Source organism: Babylonia areolata, chromosome 26 (assembly GCF_041734735.1).
Source record: "Babylonia areolata isolate BAREFJ2019XMU chromosome 26, ASM4173473v1, whole genome shotgun sequence".
In the NCBI taxonomy this organism is placed as follows: domain Eukaryota; kingdom Metazoa; phylum Mollusca; class Gastropoda; order Neogastropoda; family Buccinidae; genus Babylonia; species Babylonia areolata.
In genome coordinates this window covers 46276193-46293501 of record NC_134901.1, presented here as the reverse complement: position 1 = coordinate 46293501, position 17309 = coordinate 46276193, and the positions used below count along the sequence as shown (strand labels likewise).

The window sequence follows — 17309 nt, the reverse complement described above, 5'->3', positions numbered from 1 at the left end:
TCTTCACAAAATAGCCTCCCTTGCCTGCCCTTCCTTGTCTTCAGTTTTTATACAGTTTTAGAGTTATTCATGCGTGTGAATGACTGGTGTGAAAGCGCTTTGATTTGTCTCTGCACAAGATTCAGTGCTATATAAATACCATTATTATTATTATACTGCTGTAAGGCATGTGCCTAGCTGATGTGGTGTAGCACCTATGGATTTGTCCGAATGCAGTGTCGCCTCCTTGAGGAAAGTGAAAGTGAATTGTGTGGGCAGGTTCGGAGAGAGCCGATTCCACAGGAGCGACAGGCGATCGGCTCAAAGAGGGCGCCAACATCAACAGGTCTCTGTCTGCCTTGGGAAACGTCATTTCTGTGAGTGGAACGCTCTTCTCTCTTTTTTTTTTGCTTCCCCATCATCTGTATCATTTCAGTGACGCTACTCCCACACCACTCACCACTCATGTGGAGTTTTCCCCCCACACATAGCCAGACCCGAGTCTGTCTCTTCTCTTTTCGCTGTTGTGTCACATCACCTTTTATTTAACTGACAGGGTTTGATTTTTTTTGGGGGGGAGAGGCGGGGGGTATGGTCATTTTTGAATGGAGAGAGAGAAAAAAAAAAGAAATTATGTTTGGGGACAAAACAAAACAACTGGAGGAAATATTATTTCTGAAAGTCATACACTGTTATCTTGGTAACGTTGTTTAAATGACTCCGTGTTTGTAAAGTGTTTAGAGCTTGGTCTCTGACTGAGGATAGGCACAATGTAAGTATCTATGTCATCATCATCATCATCATCATCATCATCATCATCAATGTCCTCAGGCACTGGCGGAGCTCTCCCAAGGCAAGAAGAAAGTGATGGTCCCCTACAGAGATTCCGTCCTCACCAAACTGCTGCAGAACGCGCTTGGCGGCAACAGGTAACACGGTGACACAGACAGTAGCCATGGTGTGAGAATACACATGTCAGCCACAATTCAAACAGCCCCCAATAACAGTTTGTGTGAAGGCAACAGGTAACATGATGACACAGACAGTAGCCATGGTGTGAGAATACACATGTCAGCCACAATTCAAACAGCCCCCAATAACAGTTTGTGTGAAGGCAACAGGTAACACAGTGACACAGACAGTAGCCATGGTGTGAGAATACACATGTCAGCCACAATTCAAACAGCCCCCAATAACAGTTTGTGTGAAGACAACAGGTAACATGATGACACAGACAGTAGCCATGGTGTGAGAATACACATGTCAGCCACAATTCAAACAGCCCCCAATAACAGTTTGTGTGAAGGCAACAGGTAACACAGTGACACAGACAGTAGCCATGGTGTGAGAATACACATGTCAGCCACAATTCAAACAGCCCCCAATAACAGTTTGTGTGAAGACAACAGGTAACACAGTGACACAGACAGTAGCCATGGTGTGAGAATACACATGTCAGCCACAATTCTTCTTCTTCTGCGTTCGTGAGCTTCAACTCCCACATTCACTTGTATATATGCGAGTGGGCTTTTTACGTGTATGACCGTTTTTACCCCGCCATGTAGGCAGCCATACTCCGTTTTTGGGGGTGTGCATGCTGGGTATGTTCTTGTTTCAATAACCCACCGAACGCTGACATGGATTACAGGATCTTTAACGTGCATATTTGATCTTATGCTTGCACATACACACGAAGGGGGTTCAGGCACTAGCAGGTCTGCACATATGTTGATCTGGGAGGTCGTAAAAATCTCCACCCTTTACCCACCAGGCGCCGTCACTGTGATTCGAACCCGAGACCCTCAGATCGAAAGTCCAACGCTTTAACCATTCGGTTATAGCGCCCGTCAGCCACAATTCAAACAGCCCCCAATAACAGTTTGTGTGAAGGGTTTCTGGGGGGGGGGGGGGGGTTCATCTTTTTTTTTTTTTTCTTTTTTTTGATCTTTGCAAAGTTATTTTGTAAATAACGGAAAGGTTGTTGTTCAGTTGTTACCTGCCCTTGTTTTCATCCACACTGCTATTTTGTATGAAAGGGGTTTTTTTTTTTTTTGTTTTTTCAGTCATTACATATTTATTTGGGTTACTGCTCCTATTGGGATTCTATTAAAACCAGCATGATCACTATATGTCATGTGGTGTTTTTTTTTACCTTAATTGTTTATTCATATTACTGTGTATAACAGGATTCCAACAAAACCATTGTGATTGCTGTACATAGAGTTTGATACTCACTAGTTTATTTATGATACAGTGCATAATGTGATTCCAGCAAAACCATCATGATTGCTATATACATATATTTTTACCCTTACTAGTTTATTTATTTTACTGTGCCCAATGGGATTCTAGCAAAACCATAATGATCGCTATATTTATGAATTTCTAAATCCTTAAAAGTTTATTCTTGCTACTGTGCATATGATTCCAGCAAAACCATCATGATTGCTTTATACATTTATTTTGGTTCATGTTAATGTGCCCAATGGGATTCAGGCAAAACCTTCATGAACACGAAGTTTTTAATTTTCTGAAATCCTTACCAGTTTATTCATATTACTGTGCATAACACGATTCCTGCAAAACCATTATGATCACTTTGTTCATACATCTTTTAATCCTTACTGGTTTATTCACATTTTGTGCATTATGTTATTCCAGCAAAACCATCAAGATCACTGTATTTATATATTTTTCAATCCCTGCGAGTTTATTCATGCATTATGTTATTCCAGCAAAACCATCATGATGGCTATGCTTATATATTTCTTAACCCTTGCTAGTTTATTCATGTTACTGTGCCGAATCTGATTCCAGCAAAACCATCATGATCACTGTATGTTTATATTTGATCTTAACCAGTTTATTCATAAGTCAGTGTAGTGCCTGATATTCTTCCAGCAAAGCCATTATGATTGCTATATACATATATTTTTACCCTTGCTAGTGTATTCATGTTACTGTGTCCAGTGCGATTCAAGCAAAACCATCATGAATGCTATATTTATGATTTTTCAAATCCTTACTACTTTATTCATGTCACTGTAGTGCATAATGTTATTCCAGCAAAACCATCATCATCACTATATAGTCATGTACTTGTGTTGTTGTTTTTGGGGAGGGGGAGGGGGGGGGGTTGTTGTTTTTTCCAAACACTGAAAACTGTAATGTCAATAGCTTTACAGCCCCAGTGACATGGGGGTGCATATTACAAACAACAACATGTAACAGTAGTAATACTACTGATAAAAATGGAGAGAGAGAGAGAGAGAGAAGAAGGAGAAGAAGAAAAATCTACTCCAATAAATTTTGACCATAATGTCTGTCAGAAGTGATGGAGTGCGGTGTAATGCACTCCTGCGAAATTGTGTTGTTGAGTTTTGGGGGCGTGGGGGGTTAGGGGGAGGAGGGGTAAGGGGGAGGAGGGGTGGGGTTGGGTGGAGGGCTGGGTGGGGGGAGATGGGTTTCAGGGCTGGGGATTCAGTCGTAGGGGGGATGGGCGGCTGTTGGTTTTTTTATCCTTACTAGTTTATTCATCTTACTGTGCAGAATGTGATTGCAGCAAAACCATCATGATCAGTATGTATACATATAGAGATACACACACACACACACACACACACACACACACACACATATCTTTTTTCTTTTTCTTTAATTTTCTTTTCTTTCTTTTTTTTTTCTTTTTTGTTTTCAGTCAGACTAGTTTCTTCCTGTGACTGTGCATGATGTGATTGCAGCAAAACCATCATGATCGCTGCCCTGTCCCCGGCTGACATCAACTATGACGAGACCCTGTCCACCCTGCGCTACGCTGACCGCGCCAAAAAAATCAAGAACCAGGCCGTCATCAACGAAAACCCTTTGGACAAATTGATCCGAGAGTTGAAGGTATGGGAGTGGTTGTTGAGGTTGTTGTTAGTATTCTTCTTCTTCTTATGGGAATGATTATTGGTTTTGTTGTTAATATTCTTATTCTTCTTACGGGAATGATTACTGATTTTGTTGTTAATATTCTTATTCTTCTTACGGGAATGATTACTGATTTTGTTGTTAATATTCTTCTTCTCTATATGGGAATGATTACTGATTTTGCATTTGAAATTATCATTCTTCTTCTGATGGGAATGATTATTGATTTAGCTGTTAATATTCTTCTTATTCTGATGGGAATGATTATTGATTTTGCTGTTGATATTCTTCTTCTTCTGATGGGAATGATTATTGATTTAGCTGTTAATATTCTTCTTCTTCTGATGGGAATGATTATTGATTTTGCTTTAATATTCTCTTTCTTTTTATAGGAATGGTTATTAATTTTGTTGTTACTATTCCTCTTCTTATGGGAATGATTATTGATTTTGTTGTTGATATTTTTCTTCTTCTTTTGATGGGAATGATTATTGATTTTGCATTTGAAATTATCATTCTTCTTCTGATGGGAATGATTATTGATTTAGCTGTTAATATTCTTCTTCTTCTGATGGGAATGATTATTGATTTTGCTTTAATATTCTCTTTCTTTTTATAGGAATGGTTATTAATTTTGTTGTTACCATTCCTTTTCTTATGTGAATGATTATTCATTTTGCTGTTAATATTCATATTCAGTTTTTTGGGGGGGGACAATTATTGATTTTGCAGTTAAAATTCTTCTCCACAAAAATCCATTGGACAAACTGATTCCAGAAATGAAGGTTTTGGGAATGATTTTTAATTTTGCCAAAATGTTATTCTTCTCCTCGTTCTTCTCCTCCACCTGTGTTCACGGGCTACATGTTACACAGTCACTTATATATATGAGTGGCCTTTTATGTGCATGACCCACACTATGTAGACAGCAATGCTTCAAGGGTACTGTTGATATGATGAGCTGTTCAGACAGCATAGTCTTTTCCTTTGTGAATTGTCTGATGAACATACACCATTACTGATTGTGCTGACGTATTGTACAAAGAGCTGTTCAGACAGCATAGTCTTTTCCTTTGTGAATTGTCTGATGAACATACACCATTACTGATTGTGCTGACGTATTGTACAAAGAGCTGTTCAGACAGCATAGTCTTTTCGTTTGTGAATTGTCTGATGAACATACACCATTACTGATTGTGCTGACGTATTGTACAAAGTTATTTTGTAAAGTTAAACATTTTGTTTGTTTTTTTACTTATTGTACAAAGTTATTTTGTGAAGTTAAACATTTTGTTGTCGTTTTTTTTTTCTTTTTTGTATGAACTGGTTCATTACCTAGGCTTATTTAGAAATACTACGAGTTATGAAAATCAAATTGAATGATGTCACTGGACCAGTCAGACACTTCATCACTTTCTTCACCCACACTTCTCTATTCTGTGTGCCTTAGTTTCCACCCACCTCTATATTCCCCCCGTTCTTTAGCGTTATGTTCTAATCAGTAACAAGGAGTGTAAGATCACGGAGGAAGCCATGAAAGCAAAGTGCTACCTCCTACAACACCAGCCATCAAGAGCAAGGAGGGCACATTCCTGCATTTTGCCCGTATTGTGTGCACAACAGATCGCAGACTGGGGTCGTTCTTTCCGATGACAGTCTGTGACTGGAACGTGCTTCCCAAGGATGTGGTCTGCCCGTATTGTGTGCACAACAGATCGCAGACTGGGGTCGTTCTTTCCGATGACAGTCCGTGACTGCAACGTGCTTCCCAAGGATGTGGTCTGCCCGTATTGTGTGCACAGCAGATCGCAGACTGGGGTCGTTCTTTCCGATGACAGTCCGTGACTGGAACGTGCTTCCCAAGGATGTGGTCTGTGCCCATATAGTGTGCACAACAGATCGCAGACTGGGGTCGTTCTTCCCGATGACAGTCTGTGACTGGAACGAGCTTCCCAAGGATGTGGTCTGCCCGTATTGTGTGCACAACAGATCGCAGACTGGGGTCGTTCTTCCCGATGACAGTCTGTGACTGGAACGTGCTTCCCAAGGATGTGGTCTGTGCCCATATAGTGTGCACAACAGATCGCAGACTGGGGTCGTTCTTCCCGATGACAGTCCGTGACTGGAACGTGCTTCCCAAGGATGTGGTCTGTGCCCATATAGTGTGCACAACAGATCGCAGACTGGGGTCGTTCTTCCCGATGACAGTCCATGACTGGAACGTGCTTCCCAAGGATGTGGTCTGCCCGCATTGTGTGCACAACAGATCGCAGACTGGGGTCGTTCTTTCCGATGACAGTCCATGACTGGAACGTGTTTCCCAAGGATGTGGTCTGCCCGCATTGTGTGCACAACAGATCGCAGACTGGGGTCGTTCTTCCCGATGACAGTCCGTGACTGCAACGTGCTTCCCAAGGATGTGGTCTGTGCCCATATAGTGTGCACAGCAGATCGCAGACTGGGGTCGTTCTTTCCGATGACAGTCCGTGACTGGAACGTGCTTCCCAAGGATGTGGTCTGCCCGTATTGTGTGCACAACAGATCGCAGACTGGGGTCGTTCTTCCCGATGACAGTCCGTGACTGGAACGTGCTTCCCAAGGATGTGGTCTGTGCCCATATAGTGTGCACAACAGATCGCAGACTGGGGTCGTTCTTCCCGATGACAGTCCGTGACTGGAACGTGCTTCCCAAGGATGTGGTCTGTGCCCATATAGTGTGCACAACAGATCGCAGACTGGGGTCGTTCTTCCCGATGACAGTCCGTGACTGGAACGTGCTTCCCAAGGATGTGGTCTGCCCGCATTGTGTGCACAACAGATCGCAGACTGGGGTCGTTCTTCCCGATGACAGTCCATGACTGGAACGTGTTTCCCAAGGATGTGGTCTGCCCGCATTGTGTGCACAACAGATCGCAGACTGGGGTCGTTCTTCCCGATGACAGTCCATGACTGGAACGTGTTTCCCAAGGATGTGGTCTGCCCGCATTGTGTGCACAACAGATCGCAGACTGGGGTCGTTCTTCCCGATGACAGTCCGTGACTGGAACGTGCTTCCCAAGGATGTGGTCTGCCCGTATTGTGTGCACAACAGATCGCAGACTGGGGTCGTTCTTCCCGATGACAGTCCATGACTGGAACGTGCTTCCCAAGGATGTGGTCTGCCCGCATTGTGTGCACAACAGATCGCAGACTGGGGTCGTTCTTTCCGATGACAGTCCATGACTGGAACGTGTTTCCCAAGGATGTGGTCTGCCCGCATTGTGTGCACAACAGATCGCAGACTGGGGTCGTTCTTCCCGATGACAGTCCATGACTGGAACGTGTTTCCCAAGGATGTGGTCTGCCCGCATTGTGTGCACAACAGATCGCAGACTGGGGTCGTTCTTCCCGATGACAGTCCATGACTGGAACGTGTTTCCCAAGGATGTGGTCTGCCCGTATTGTGTGCACAACAGATCGCAGACTGGGGTCGTTCTTCCCGATGACAGTCTGTGACTGGAACGAGCTTCCCAAGGATGTGGTCTGCCCGTATTGTGTGCACAACAGATCGCAGACTGGGGTCGTTCTTCCCGATGACAGTCCGTGACTGGAACTTGCTTCCCAAGGATGTGGTCTGTGTCCAGTCCTCTGCCACCTTCAGGCACAGGGTGGCAGCACACATTTAAATCCCCAGCCAGCATTTTTTCTTCTTTTTTTTCTCTTTTTTTTCACATCGGTTAGCAACCACATATGCCAATAACAGTCAGACAGTTGACCTGGGCATCAAAGAAATGAAATGTAATGAGGTGCCGATGCAGAGTGGGTCAAGTGTAGGACTTCTCACTGTTGTACTAAATTTGTGCAGGAAGAAAATGAACGTCTGAAGAAGCAGCTGACAGGAGATATCGACATGACAGCAAACGGACAGTTGAGTCCTGAAGGTAAGTTGTTTTTTTTCCATATGATTTCTAATTTTTCTCAGCTTGTTAACAAGAATTCTCCATTGAGCTTTCATAGTTATTACTTAATCCATGTGAGTTTGGATGTGAATGAGCACTTCTCCAGGATTTTTCCATTGCATGGTTACAGGAAAGCATTGCAGAATTATGTCATCAAGTCCGTATTTTGTAGTTGTATTTGTATTTCTTTTTATCACATCAGATTTCTCTGTGTGAAATTTGGGCTGCTCTCCCCGGGGAGAGCGCATCGCTACACTACAGCGCCACCCATTTTTTTGTATTTTTTCCTGCATGCAGTTTGATTTGTTTTTCCTATCCAAGTGGATTTTTCTACAGAATTTTGCCAGGAACAACCCTTTTGTTGCCATGGGTTCTTTTACGTGCGCTAAGTGCATGCTGCACACTGGACCTCGGTTTATCGTCTTATCCGAATGACTAGCGTCCAGACCACCACTCAAGGTCTAGTGGAGGGGGAGAAAATATTGGCGGCCGAGCTGTGATTTGAACCACCGCACTCTCTCACTTCCTAGGTGGACGCGTTACCTCTAGGCCATCACTCCACTATTGCTGATACTGTATCATGAGTGCTGCATGTAATGAATGTAGAGTTGGATTCAGGTGAAAAGCATGTTTTTTGTGATATACTGTTCGGTGTAATCATTTTGTGTCTCATGATAAAAGCTTTGGAGGCAAAATGTTTCTCGTGATAGACTGTACTCTATTGCTTTGATGAATTGTATACTATCGCTGACATTTTTTTCATTGATACTTACATAGTGTCTGTCTTCAGTCCGAGACCAAACTCAAAGTGCTTTGCAAACAGAGTCGTTTGCATAACAGCCTGACTACCAGAGTAGAACTGGGAACCGCCTTTAGTGCATTCATCATTCGTTTCCTGTTTCACTCAGTAAGGCACAGTCATGAGCATGCACACACCTGTATAATGGAGTGTACAAGAGGGGTACCGCTCACTAGAAAAAGCAGCGTGGAGCAAAGTCAGGGAAGCATACCAGCAAAGTTTTGAATAAAAGTATAAATAATATTCAACAACCGGAATCTATCAATCAATCAAATACATTCAGTAATTTAATCAGATTAAGGCAAATTCAGGCTTTATCGAACAGGATAAAGCTGAACGCCTTTTATAACGGGTGTTATAGTTGTTTGATGTTAGCGTTTCCTTCTATATGCCTATGTCTCCCTTTTTTTTCTTCTTCTTCTGCTGCATTCATGGGCTGCAACTCCCACGTTCACTCACATGTACACGAGTGGGCTTTTACGTGCATGACTGTTTTTACCCCGCCATGTAGGCAGCCATACTCCGTTTTCGGGGGTGTGCATGCTGGGTATGTTCTTGTTTCCATAACCCATCGAACGCTGACATGGATAACAGGATCTTTAACGTGCGTATTAGATCTTCTGCATGCGTTTACACACGAAGGGGGTTCAGGCACTAAGCAGGTCTGCACATATGTTGACCTGGGAGATCAGAAAAATCTCCACCCTTCACCCACCAGGCGCCGTCACCGTGATTCGAACCCGGGACCCTCAGATTGACAGTCCAACGCTTTAACCAATCGGCTATTGCGCCCGTCATCTCCCTTTTAATGTTTTATTTTTTCCAATGCCCTGTATCTTTCCCCACCACACACACACATGCGCGCGCACACACACACACACATACACACACACCATTCTTCACTCTCTGCCCAATTGTGTTCCCACCACCACGCCCAGCTCCCCCCCCCCCCCCTTTTTTTCCCCCCCGTCTAATATCACTTAAAGTGGAAGACATAAAACTGAAGACTACTATATTGGAGTGTATTTTAGAAATTGTCAGGGACAACTGTTTTGCTGCCATGGGTTTTGTAATGTGCTGTGGCACCTCGGTTTAACATCTCATCCAAATGACTAGCGTCCACACCACCACTCAAGGTCTAGTGGAGGGGGAGAAAAATGTGTGTGAGTGTGGGATATTAACTCTTCAAGCAGAACATGTGCATACATCCCTCTCTCTCTGTGTCAGTGTGGGATATTAGCTCTTCAAGCAGAACATGTGCACACATCCCTCTCTCTCTGTGTCAGTGTGGGATATTAGCTCTTCAAGCAGAACATGTGCACACATCCCTCTCTCTCTGTGTCAGTGTGGGATATTAGCTCTTCAAGCAGAACATGTGCACACATCCCTCTCTCTCTGTGTCAGTGTGGGATATTAGCTCTTCAAGCAGAACATGTGCACACATCCCTCTCTCTCTGTGTGAGTGTGGGATATTAGCTCTTCAAGCAGAACATGTGCACACATCCCTCTCTCTCTGTGTCAGTGTGGGATATTAGCTCTTCAAGCAGAACATGTGCACACATCCCTCTGTCTCTGTGTCAGTGTGGGATATTAGCTCTTCAAGCAGAACATGTGCATACATCCCTCTCTCTCTGTGTGAGTGTGGGATATTAGCTCTTCAAGCAGAACATGTGCATACATCCCTCTCTCTCTCTCTGTGTATTTTTTCCTCTTTTTTTCTCTTTTATTTCCTGGACTAGTTTGTACATTTTCCTTACGAGGGTAGGATGAAAACAGGCCAATAAGGGCTTTTTCCTTTTCCTTTAGTTAAAAAAAAAAAAAAAGTTTTGATTTTGATTTCTTTTTCTCTTTGTTTTGTTAAAGAAATTGAGAGAATGAAGACGAAGATGGAGGAAGAGATCCGAGCACAGCTGATGGCTAACCAGGAAATGCTGAGAGAGAATGCAGAGGACTGGAATGAGAAGGTGGGGCACTTTTTTCTGTCTTTTTCTTTTTCTGTCTTTTTCTTCCTTTTCTTCCCTTTCATGCCCCTCTGGTTTATGATTTAATTTATATCTGAATTTAAAGTGGTAAAATTGCTACATGGAAAAAAAGCAAGCGGTAGAATATACCAACACCTGTGAACCCAGAACGGATGTTTTCAACAAACTTAGTGATTCATTGAGCTTCTTTTTCAAAATGTATGCAATGGCTGATGGCTCTTTGTGGTCAGTACAGTGAGTTTTATCATTTTAAGATGTGTAGTACCAACAGAACTGTGTATCCACTCGATGATATTGATGACAAGGTAATGAATTTACAGAGGAAATGTCAGTACAGGCATCCTACATTAGTAATTAGTTTTACAGAAGACAAATCAGAACAGCTACCCCCCACGTTGCTGGTGGATGCATTAACTATAGGATTAGTTGTGTATCAGTGAATACTTCTTCTGCGTTCGTGGGCTGCAGCTCCCACGTTCACTCGTATGCTTTTATGTGTATGACCGTTTTTACCCCGCCATGTAGGCAGCCATACTCTGCTTTCAAGGGTGTGCAAGCTGGGTATGTCCTTGTTTCCATAACCCACCAAACGCTGACATGGATTACAAAATCTTTAACGTGCGTATTTGATCTTCTTCTTGCATATACATACGAAGGGGGTTGAGGCACAAGCAGGTCTACACATATGTTGACCTGGGAGATCGTAAAAATCTCCACCCTTCACCCACCAGGCGCCATCACGGTGATTTGGACCCAGGACCCTCAGATCAAAAGTCCAATGCTTTAACCACTCGGCTATTGCGCCTGTCCAGCGAATACTAGTTTCGTATGGAAGAGCGACATGGTGGCTTATCGTAGATGATGGGGTCTTTTATCACAGCCAATAACATCCAGCATTTCTGATCGGCTGCTATTATCTGGAACCAGAGCAAGGCTTGTTTACACATAATAATAATAATAATAAGACATTGTACTTATATTGTGCAGACTCCCCATATAATGGGCTCTAAGTGCCTTACATGAGACAATACATACACAATAGTGCATTGTACCACACAAGAACACATGAGACAATACATACACAATAGTGCTTTATACCACACAAGAACACATGAGACAATACATACACAATAGTGCATTGTACCACACAAGAACACATGAGACAATACATACACAATAGTGCTTTATACCACACAAGAACACATGAGACAATACATACACAATAGTGCTTTATACCACACAAGAACACATGAGAATACATACACAATAGTGCTTTATACCACACAAGAACACATGAGACAATACATACACAATAGTGCTTTGTACCACACAAGAACACATGAGACAATACATACACAATAGTGCTTTGTACCACACAAGAACACATGAGACAATACATACACAATAGTGCATTGTACCACACAAGAACACATGAGACAATACATACACAATAGTGCTTTATACCACACAAGAACACATGAGACAATACATACACAATAGTGCTTTATACCACACAAGAACACATGAGGACATGGAAGTGGAAAAACTAAATCTGTATACATATATACAGTACTACAAATAGTAGGTATGAAGAATCACAGGAAAAGGCACAAATTACACCACACACACACACACACACACACACACACACACACAGCAAACACCGACCCACATAGCACACACACCACAGGAATACACCTATAGAGGGAGGAGGACACGGGGGGGAGTGATGTGGAGGGAGGGAGGAGACAGACAGAGGACTATGCTTCGTCACGTTCCAAAGTCCGTTTTGAACAGGTGGGTTCTAAGCTTTCCTTTGAAAGAGGACAAGATGTCAAGGACCATTACTCTGCATTGACTCCTCATCGTGGTCGCTCGTTTTCCCCAGCTGTCGGCGGCGCGCACGGAGACGGACGCCATCGCTCAGGAGGAGAGCCGTGAACTGAACCGGCGCAACAAGGACCCCCACCTGGTCAACCTCAACGAGGACCCCATGCTCTCCGGGGTCGTCTTCCACTTCCTGGAAGGGGAGAAAACCACGTTCGGCCGCAAGGACGCCAGCCCCCCTCCCAGCATCTGTTTGACGGGCTTGAGGTGAGTGTGTTTATGTCAGTGTGGTTCTTTGGGTTTGAGGTGGGTGATGGGGTGTTTGTGTCATAATATGGTCCTCTTGGGTTGGTGTATGGCATCTGAATAGAGTATTTTGAATTGGACTGAATTAAAATTTTGGTGCGCAGCATCAAAATAAAGTATTTTGAATTGAATTGAATTGTTGGTGTTCAGCATCAAAATAAAGTATTTTGAATTGAATTGTTCGTGTTCAGCATCAAAATAAAGTATTTTGAATTGAATTGAATTGTTGGTGCGTAGCATCCAAATAATGTGTTTTGAATTGAATTCAGTTGATTTGTTGATGCATAGCATACGGATAAAGTATATTGAATTGAACTGAATTGTTGGCACATAGCATCCTAACAATGTATTTTTCATTTGAATTTAATTGTTGGTGTGTAGCAGCCATACAAAGTATATTGAACTGAGTTACATTGAATTGTTGGTGTGCAGATTCCAAATAAATCATGTTGAATTGAATTGTTGCGCATTATCCAAAGAAAGCATTTGGAATTGAATTGTTGGTGCATAGCATCCACATAAAGTCTATTGAATTGAACGGAATTGACTCCTCAGTGCACAGCATCCAGATAAAGTCTATTGAATTGAACGGAATTGACTCCTCAGTGCACAGCATCCAGATAAAGTCTATTGAATTGAACGGAATTGACTCCTCAGTGCACAGCATCCAGATAAAGTCTATTGAATTGAACGGAATTGACTCATCGATGCACAGCATCCAAATAAAGTCTATTGAATTGAACGGAATTGACTCATCGATGCACAGCATCCAGATAAAGTCTAAGTCTATTGAAATGAACGGAATTGACTCCTCGGTGCACAGCATCCAGAAGCAGCACGCGGTGATCACCAACCGCAAAGGGGAGGTGGAGATAGAGCCGGCCGTGCAGGGGGCCAAGATCAAGGTCAACGGAATGCCGCTGACAGGGAAGACCACTCTGAGTCACCATGACCGCGTCCTCTTCGGTGAGCAAGTCAGGAGTGGTGGAAATGGGGGGGTGGGGGTTCTTCCCTAGTTGTGTGTTGTGTGGATGGAGCTTCGAAGCTTGATTGGTGTGTTTTGAAGTTGAACACTTCAGTCTGGAGTTTCATGCTGTGTAGGACAAACTTTGAAGCGTTACTGGTGTGTTCTGAAGTTGAACACTTCAGTCTGGAGTTTAGGACAAACTTTGAAGCGTTACTGGTGTGTTCTGAAGTTGAACGCTTCAGTCTGGAGTTTCATGCTGTGTAGGACAAACTTTGAAGCGTTACTGGTGTGTTCTGAAGTTGAACGCTTCAGTCTGGAGTTTCATGCTGTGTAGGACAAACTTTGAAGCGTTACTGGTGTGTTCTGAAGTTGAACACTTCAGTCTGGAGTTTCATGCTGTGTAGGACAAACTTTGAAGCGTTACTGGTGTGTTCTGAAGTTGAACGCTTCAGTCTGGAGTTCATGCTGTGTAGGACAAACTTTGAAGCGTTACTGGTGTGTTTTGAAGTTGAACACTTCAGTCTGGAGTTTCATGCTGTGTAGGACAAACTTTGAAGCGTTACTGGTGTGTTCTGAAGTTGAACACTTCAGTCTGGAGTTTCATGCTGTGTAGGACAAACTTTGAAGCGTTACTGGTGTGTTCTGAAGTTGAACACTTCAGTCTGGAGTTTCATGCTGTGTAGGACAAACTTTGAAGCATTGCTGGTGTGTTTTGAAGTTGAACACTTCAGTCTGGAGTTTCATGCTGTGTAGGACAAACGTTGAAGCGTTACTGGTGTGTTCTGAAGTTGAACGCTTCAGTCTGGAGTTTCATGCCGTGTAGGACAAACTTTGAAGCATTGCTGGTGTGTTCTGAAGTTGAACGGGTTTAGTCTGAGTTACTTGTTGTGTAGGACAAACTTTGAAGCGTTACTGGTGTGTTCTGAAGTTGAACACTTCAGTCTGGAGTTTCATGCTGTGTAGGACAAACTTTGAAGCGTTACTGGTGTGTTCTGAAGTTGAACAGGTTTAGTCTGAGTTCCTTGTTGTGTAGGTCAATCTTTGTAGCGTGATTGTTGTCTTTTGAGGTTAACAGTTCAGTCTGAACTTTCTCATGTTTGAATGGATTTGATTGGTCGTCGGAACTGATGGGAGTAAGTCCCTGTGTGAGAAAAGTTGCAAAGTGGTTGTTCGTGAGATTCATTTCACATTTATTTGTATGTGTGTGTGTTTGTGACTTGTTTTGTTTCCTCCTGGGGAATGATATATGTCTGTTTAATGATTTGTATTGATTAGGTTATATTATATTGCATTATATATTATTATATTATATGATATATAATATTATATGATATATATATATCATTTATCAATTAGTCAATCCCATTTTGAAAATTCTTTTTTATTTGTGAGTCCTGGCTGAAGTTGAAATCTTATGAACTCCTCACGTTTTGGAATGGTTGTGTCTGCATGTCCAAATGACGTGTTCATTCTGGTGAATCCAGAGTGGTTGTGTTTTGCCGGTTCAGATGATGTACAACCAGTCGGGATTCACAAACATATTATGGACATGTTTCTGCGCCACTGATTGGCATGTACTTTTTTGACTCACTTGTGTAAACAAAGTGAGTCTATGTTTTAACCAGGTGTTCGGTTGTCTGTGTGTGTCTGTGTGTCCGTGGTAAACTTTAACATTGACATTTTCTCTGCAAATACTTTGTCAATTGACACCAAATTTGGCATAAAAATAGGAAAAGTTCAATTCTTTCCAGTCATCTTGTTTAAAACAATATTGCACCTCTGGGATGGGCACAAAAAAATAAAAAATGAAGCCTAATTATATGCAAACTGTGTTTACTGTTATATTTATATTTTTTGTATTCTCTAAACTTGGCACTTTGATCTGATATTCTGACCCAACAACAAGAGCAGTCATTATTATCATTTTTTGTTCAAACAGGAACTTCTTTTGCTGAGCATGGAAGTTTTATTTATTTTGCAAACGTTTTGGTGCAGACAGTAAAAAAGGGAAATTACTCTGTAATTAATGCTAGGGGACTTAATTCGAATCTGGTAGGGACTTTTTTTTTTTTTTTTTTTTTTTTTTCTTTTTTTAACACAAAGCTTTATAATAACAAATACAGAACACATTTTAACAATTAGATTTTTTTTTTTTTTTTAAGTGTATCACAAGTGAGTCTTGAAGGCGTTGTGAATCTTGACTGGTTGTTTGTGCAGGGTCGAATCACATGTATGTGTTCGTGAACCCCGCCAAGCCTCAGGCTCCGAACGGCACGCCGGCAGAGATCACCTATGAGTTTGCTCAGAAGGAAATCGCTCAGGCCAAGGGGTTTGCCACAGGGACTGGCGCTGGGCTGACGAAAGGTACTGCCCTGTTTGTTTGTTTGTGTTTCGTTTTTTGTTTGTAGTGAGACATGAGGGAGATGATTTGGGAAAAAAAAAAAAAAGTGTGGTGATGCGCGATGGCAACATGCTCACCCCCAAGGGAGAGCAGCCCAAAGACGTCTGTTGTGACGAAAAGGGATAGAATGCAATGCAATGCATTAAAGTGCAATACGTATTCTGACAAGAGCTGTAATTGATAGAAACCCAAATGAATGATGGAGATGTGTGATGATGACAGATACACTACAGTACAGTAAATACAATGCAGTGCAATGCAAAACCAAACAAAAGAACACAGTACAGTGCAGTACAACACAGTACAATACAATACACTACAGTACAGTATGTACAGTGCAGTACAACACAACACAACACAACCCAACTTCAGGAAAGGGTTGGTGTGTAACTGACATAGAAAACCCCGAGCTGAACGTGTGTCGACGACAGATATGGTACAATACAATACAGTGCAGTACAATACAATACAATTAAACACAACGCAACACAACACAACACAACACAACACAACACAATCAACTTCATGAAAAGGGAGGGTGTGTAAACTGACCAAGAAACCCCCAGCTGAATGTGTGTTGACAACAGACACAATGCAATGCAATACAATACAATGCAATACAATACAATACAATACACAGCTTAGCACAGCACAGCCAGCACAGCACAGCACAACACAGCACAACACAACACAACACAACAGCACAGCACAGCACAGCACAGCACAGCACAGCACAGCACAGCACAGCACAGCACAGCACAGCACAACACAACACAACACAACACAGCACAACTTAGAGAAAAGGGAAGGTTGGTGTAAAGTGACGAAGAGAACCCTCAGTGGATCCTGTGTTGACGACAGAGCAACAAGTGGCCCAGGAGCAGATCCTGGAGATTCTGCCCATGGTGTCGGAAGTCAACGCCATCTCGGAGGAGCTGAACAAGCACAAGTCGTTTGAGGTGGTGCTCATTTCGGCCGCGGCACAGGAGGGCAGCGTAAAACCCCAGGGCACACAGTGAGTTGGTGGAGGTGGTGTTGTCCACTGTTGTTGTTGCTGTTGTTGTGTTGGAGGTTGTGTTGTTGTCGTTATTTTGTGTTTAAAGATGTTTTCTGGGTTGGGTTTTTTGGGGGTGGGTGAATGGGTGGGGTGGTCTTGGAAGTTGTGATGTTGTTTTTGGTTTAATGTTGTTGGGTTTTT

General features: G+C 42.6%; 1 protein-coding gene across 5 annotated transcripts in view; it reads left to right on the top strand.

The window, feature by feature from the left end:
- LOC143300231 (kinesin-like protein KIF28) overlaps window positions 1–17309 on the top strand; it is a 111676-nt gene that overhangs the window by 40888 nt on the left and 53479 nt on the right. For all 5 annotated transcript variants that reach the window (XM_076613814.1, XM_076613812.1, XM_076613810.1 and 2 more), the window contains exons 11-19: window positions 259–356; window positions 811–908; window positions 3720–3870; window positions 7736–7811; window positions 10492–10592; window positions 12499–12704; window positions 13567–13709; window positions 15928–16074; window positions 16973–17126. In XM_076613814.1, the coding sequence (XP_076469929.1) occupies window positions 259–356; window positions 811–908; window positions 3720–3870; window positions 7736–7811; window positions 10492–10592; window positions 12499–12704; window positions 13567–13709; window positions 15928–16074; window positions 16973–17126 (1174 nt within the window). The remainder of the gene's footprint in view (window positions 1–258; window positions 357–810; window positions 909–3719; window positions 3871–7735; window positions 7812–10491; window positions 10593–12498; window positions 12705–13566; window positions 13710–15927; window positions 16075–16972; window positions 17127–17309) is intronic.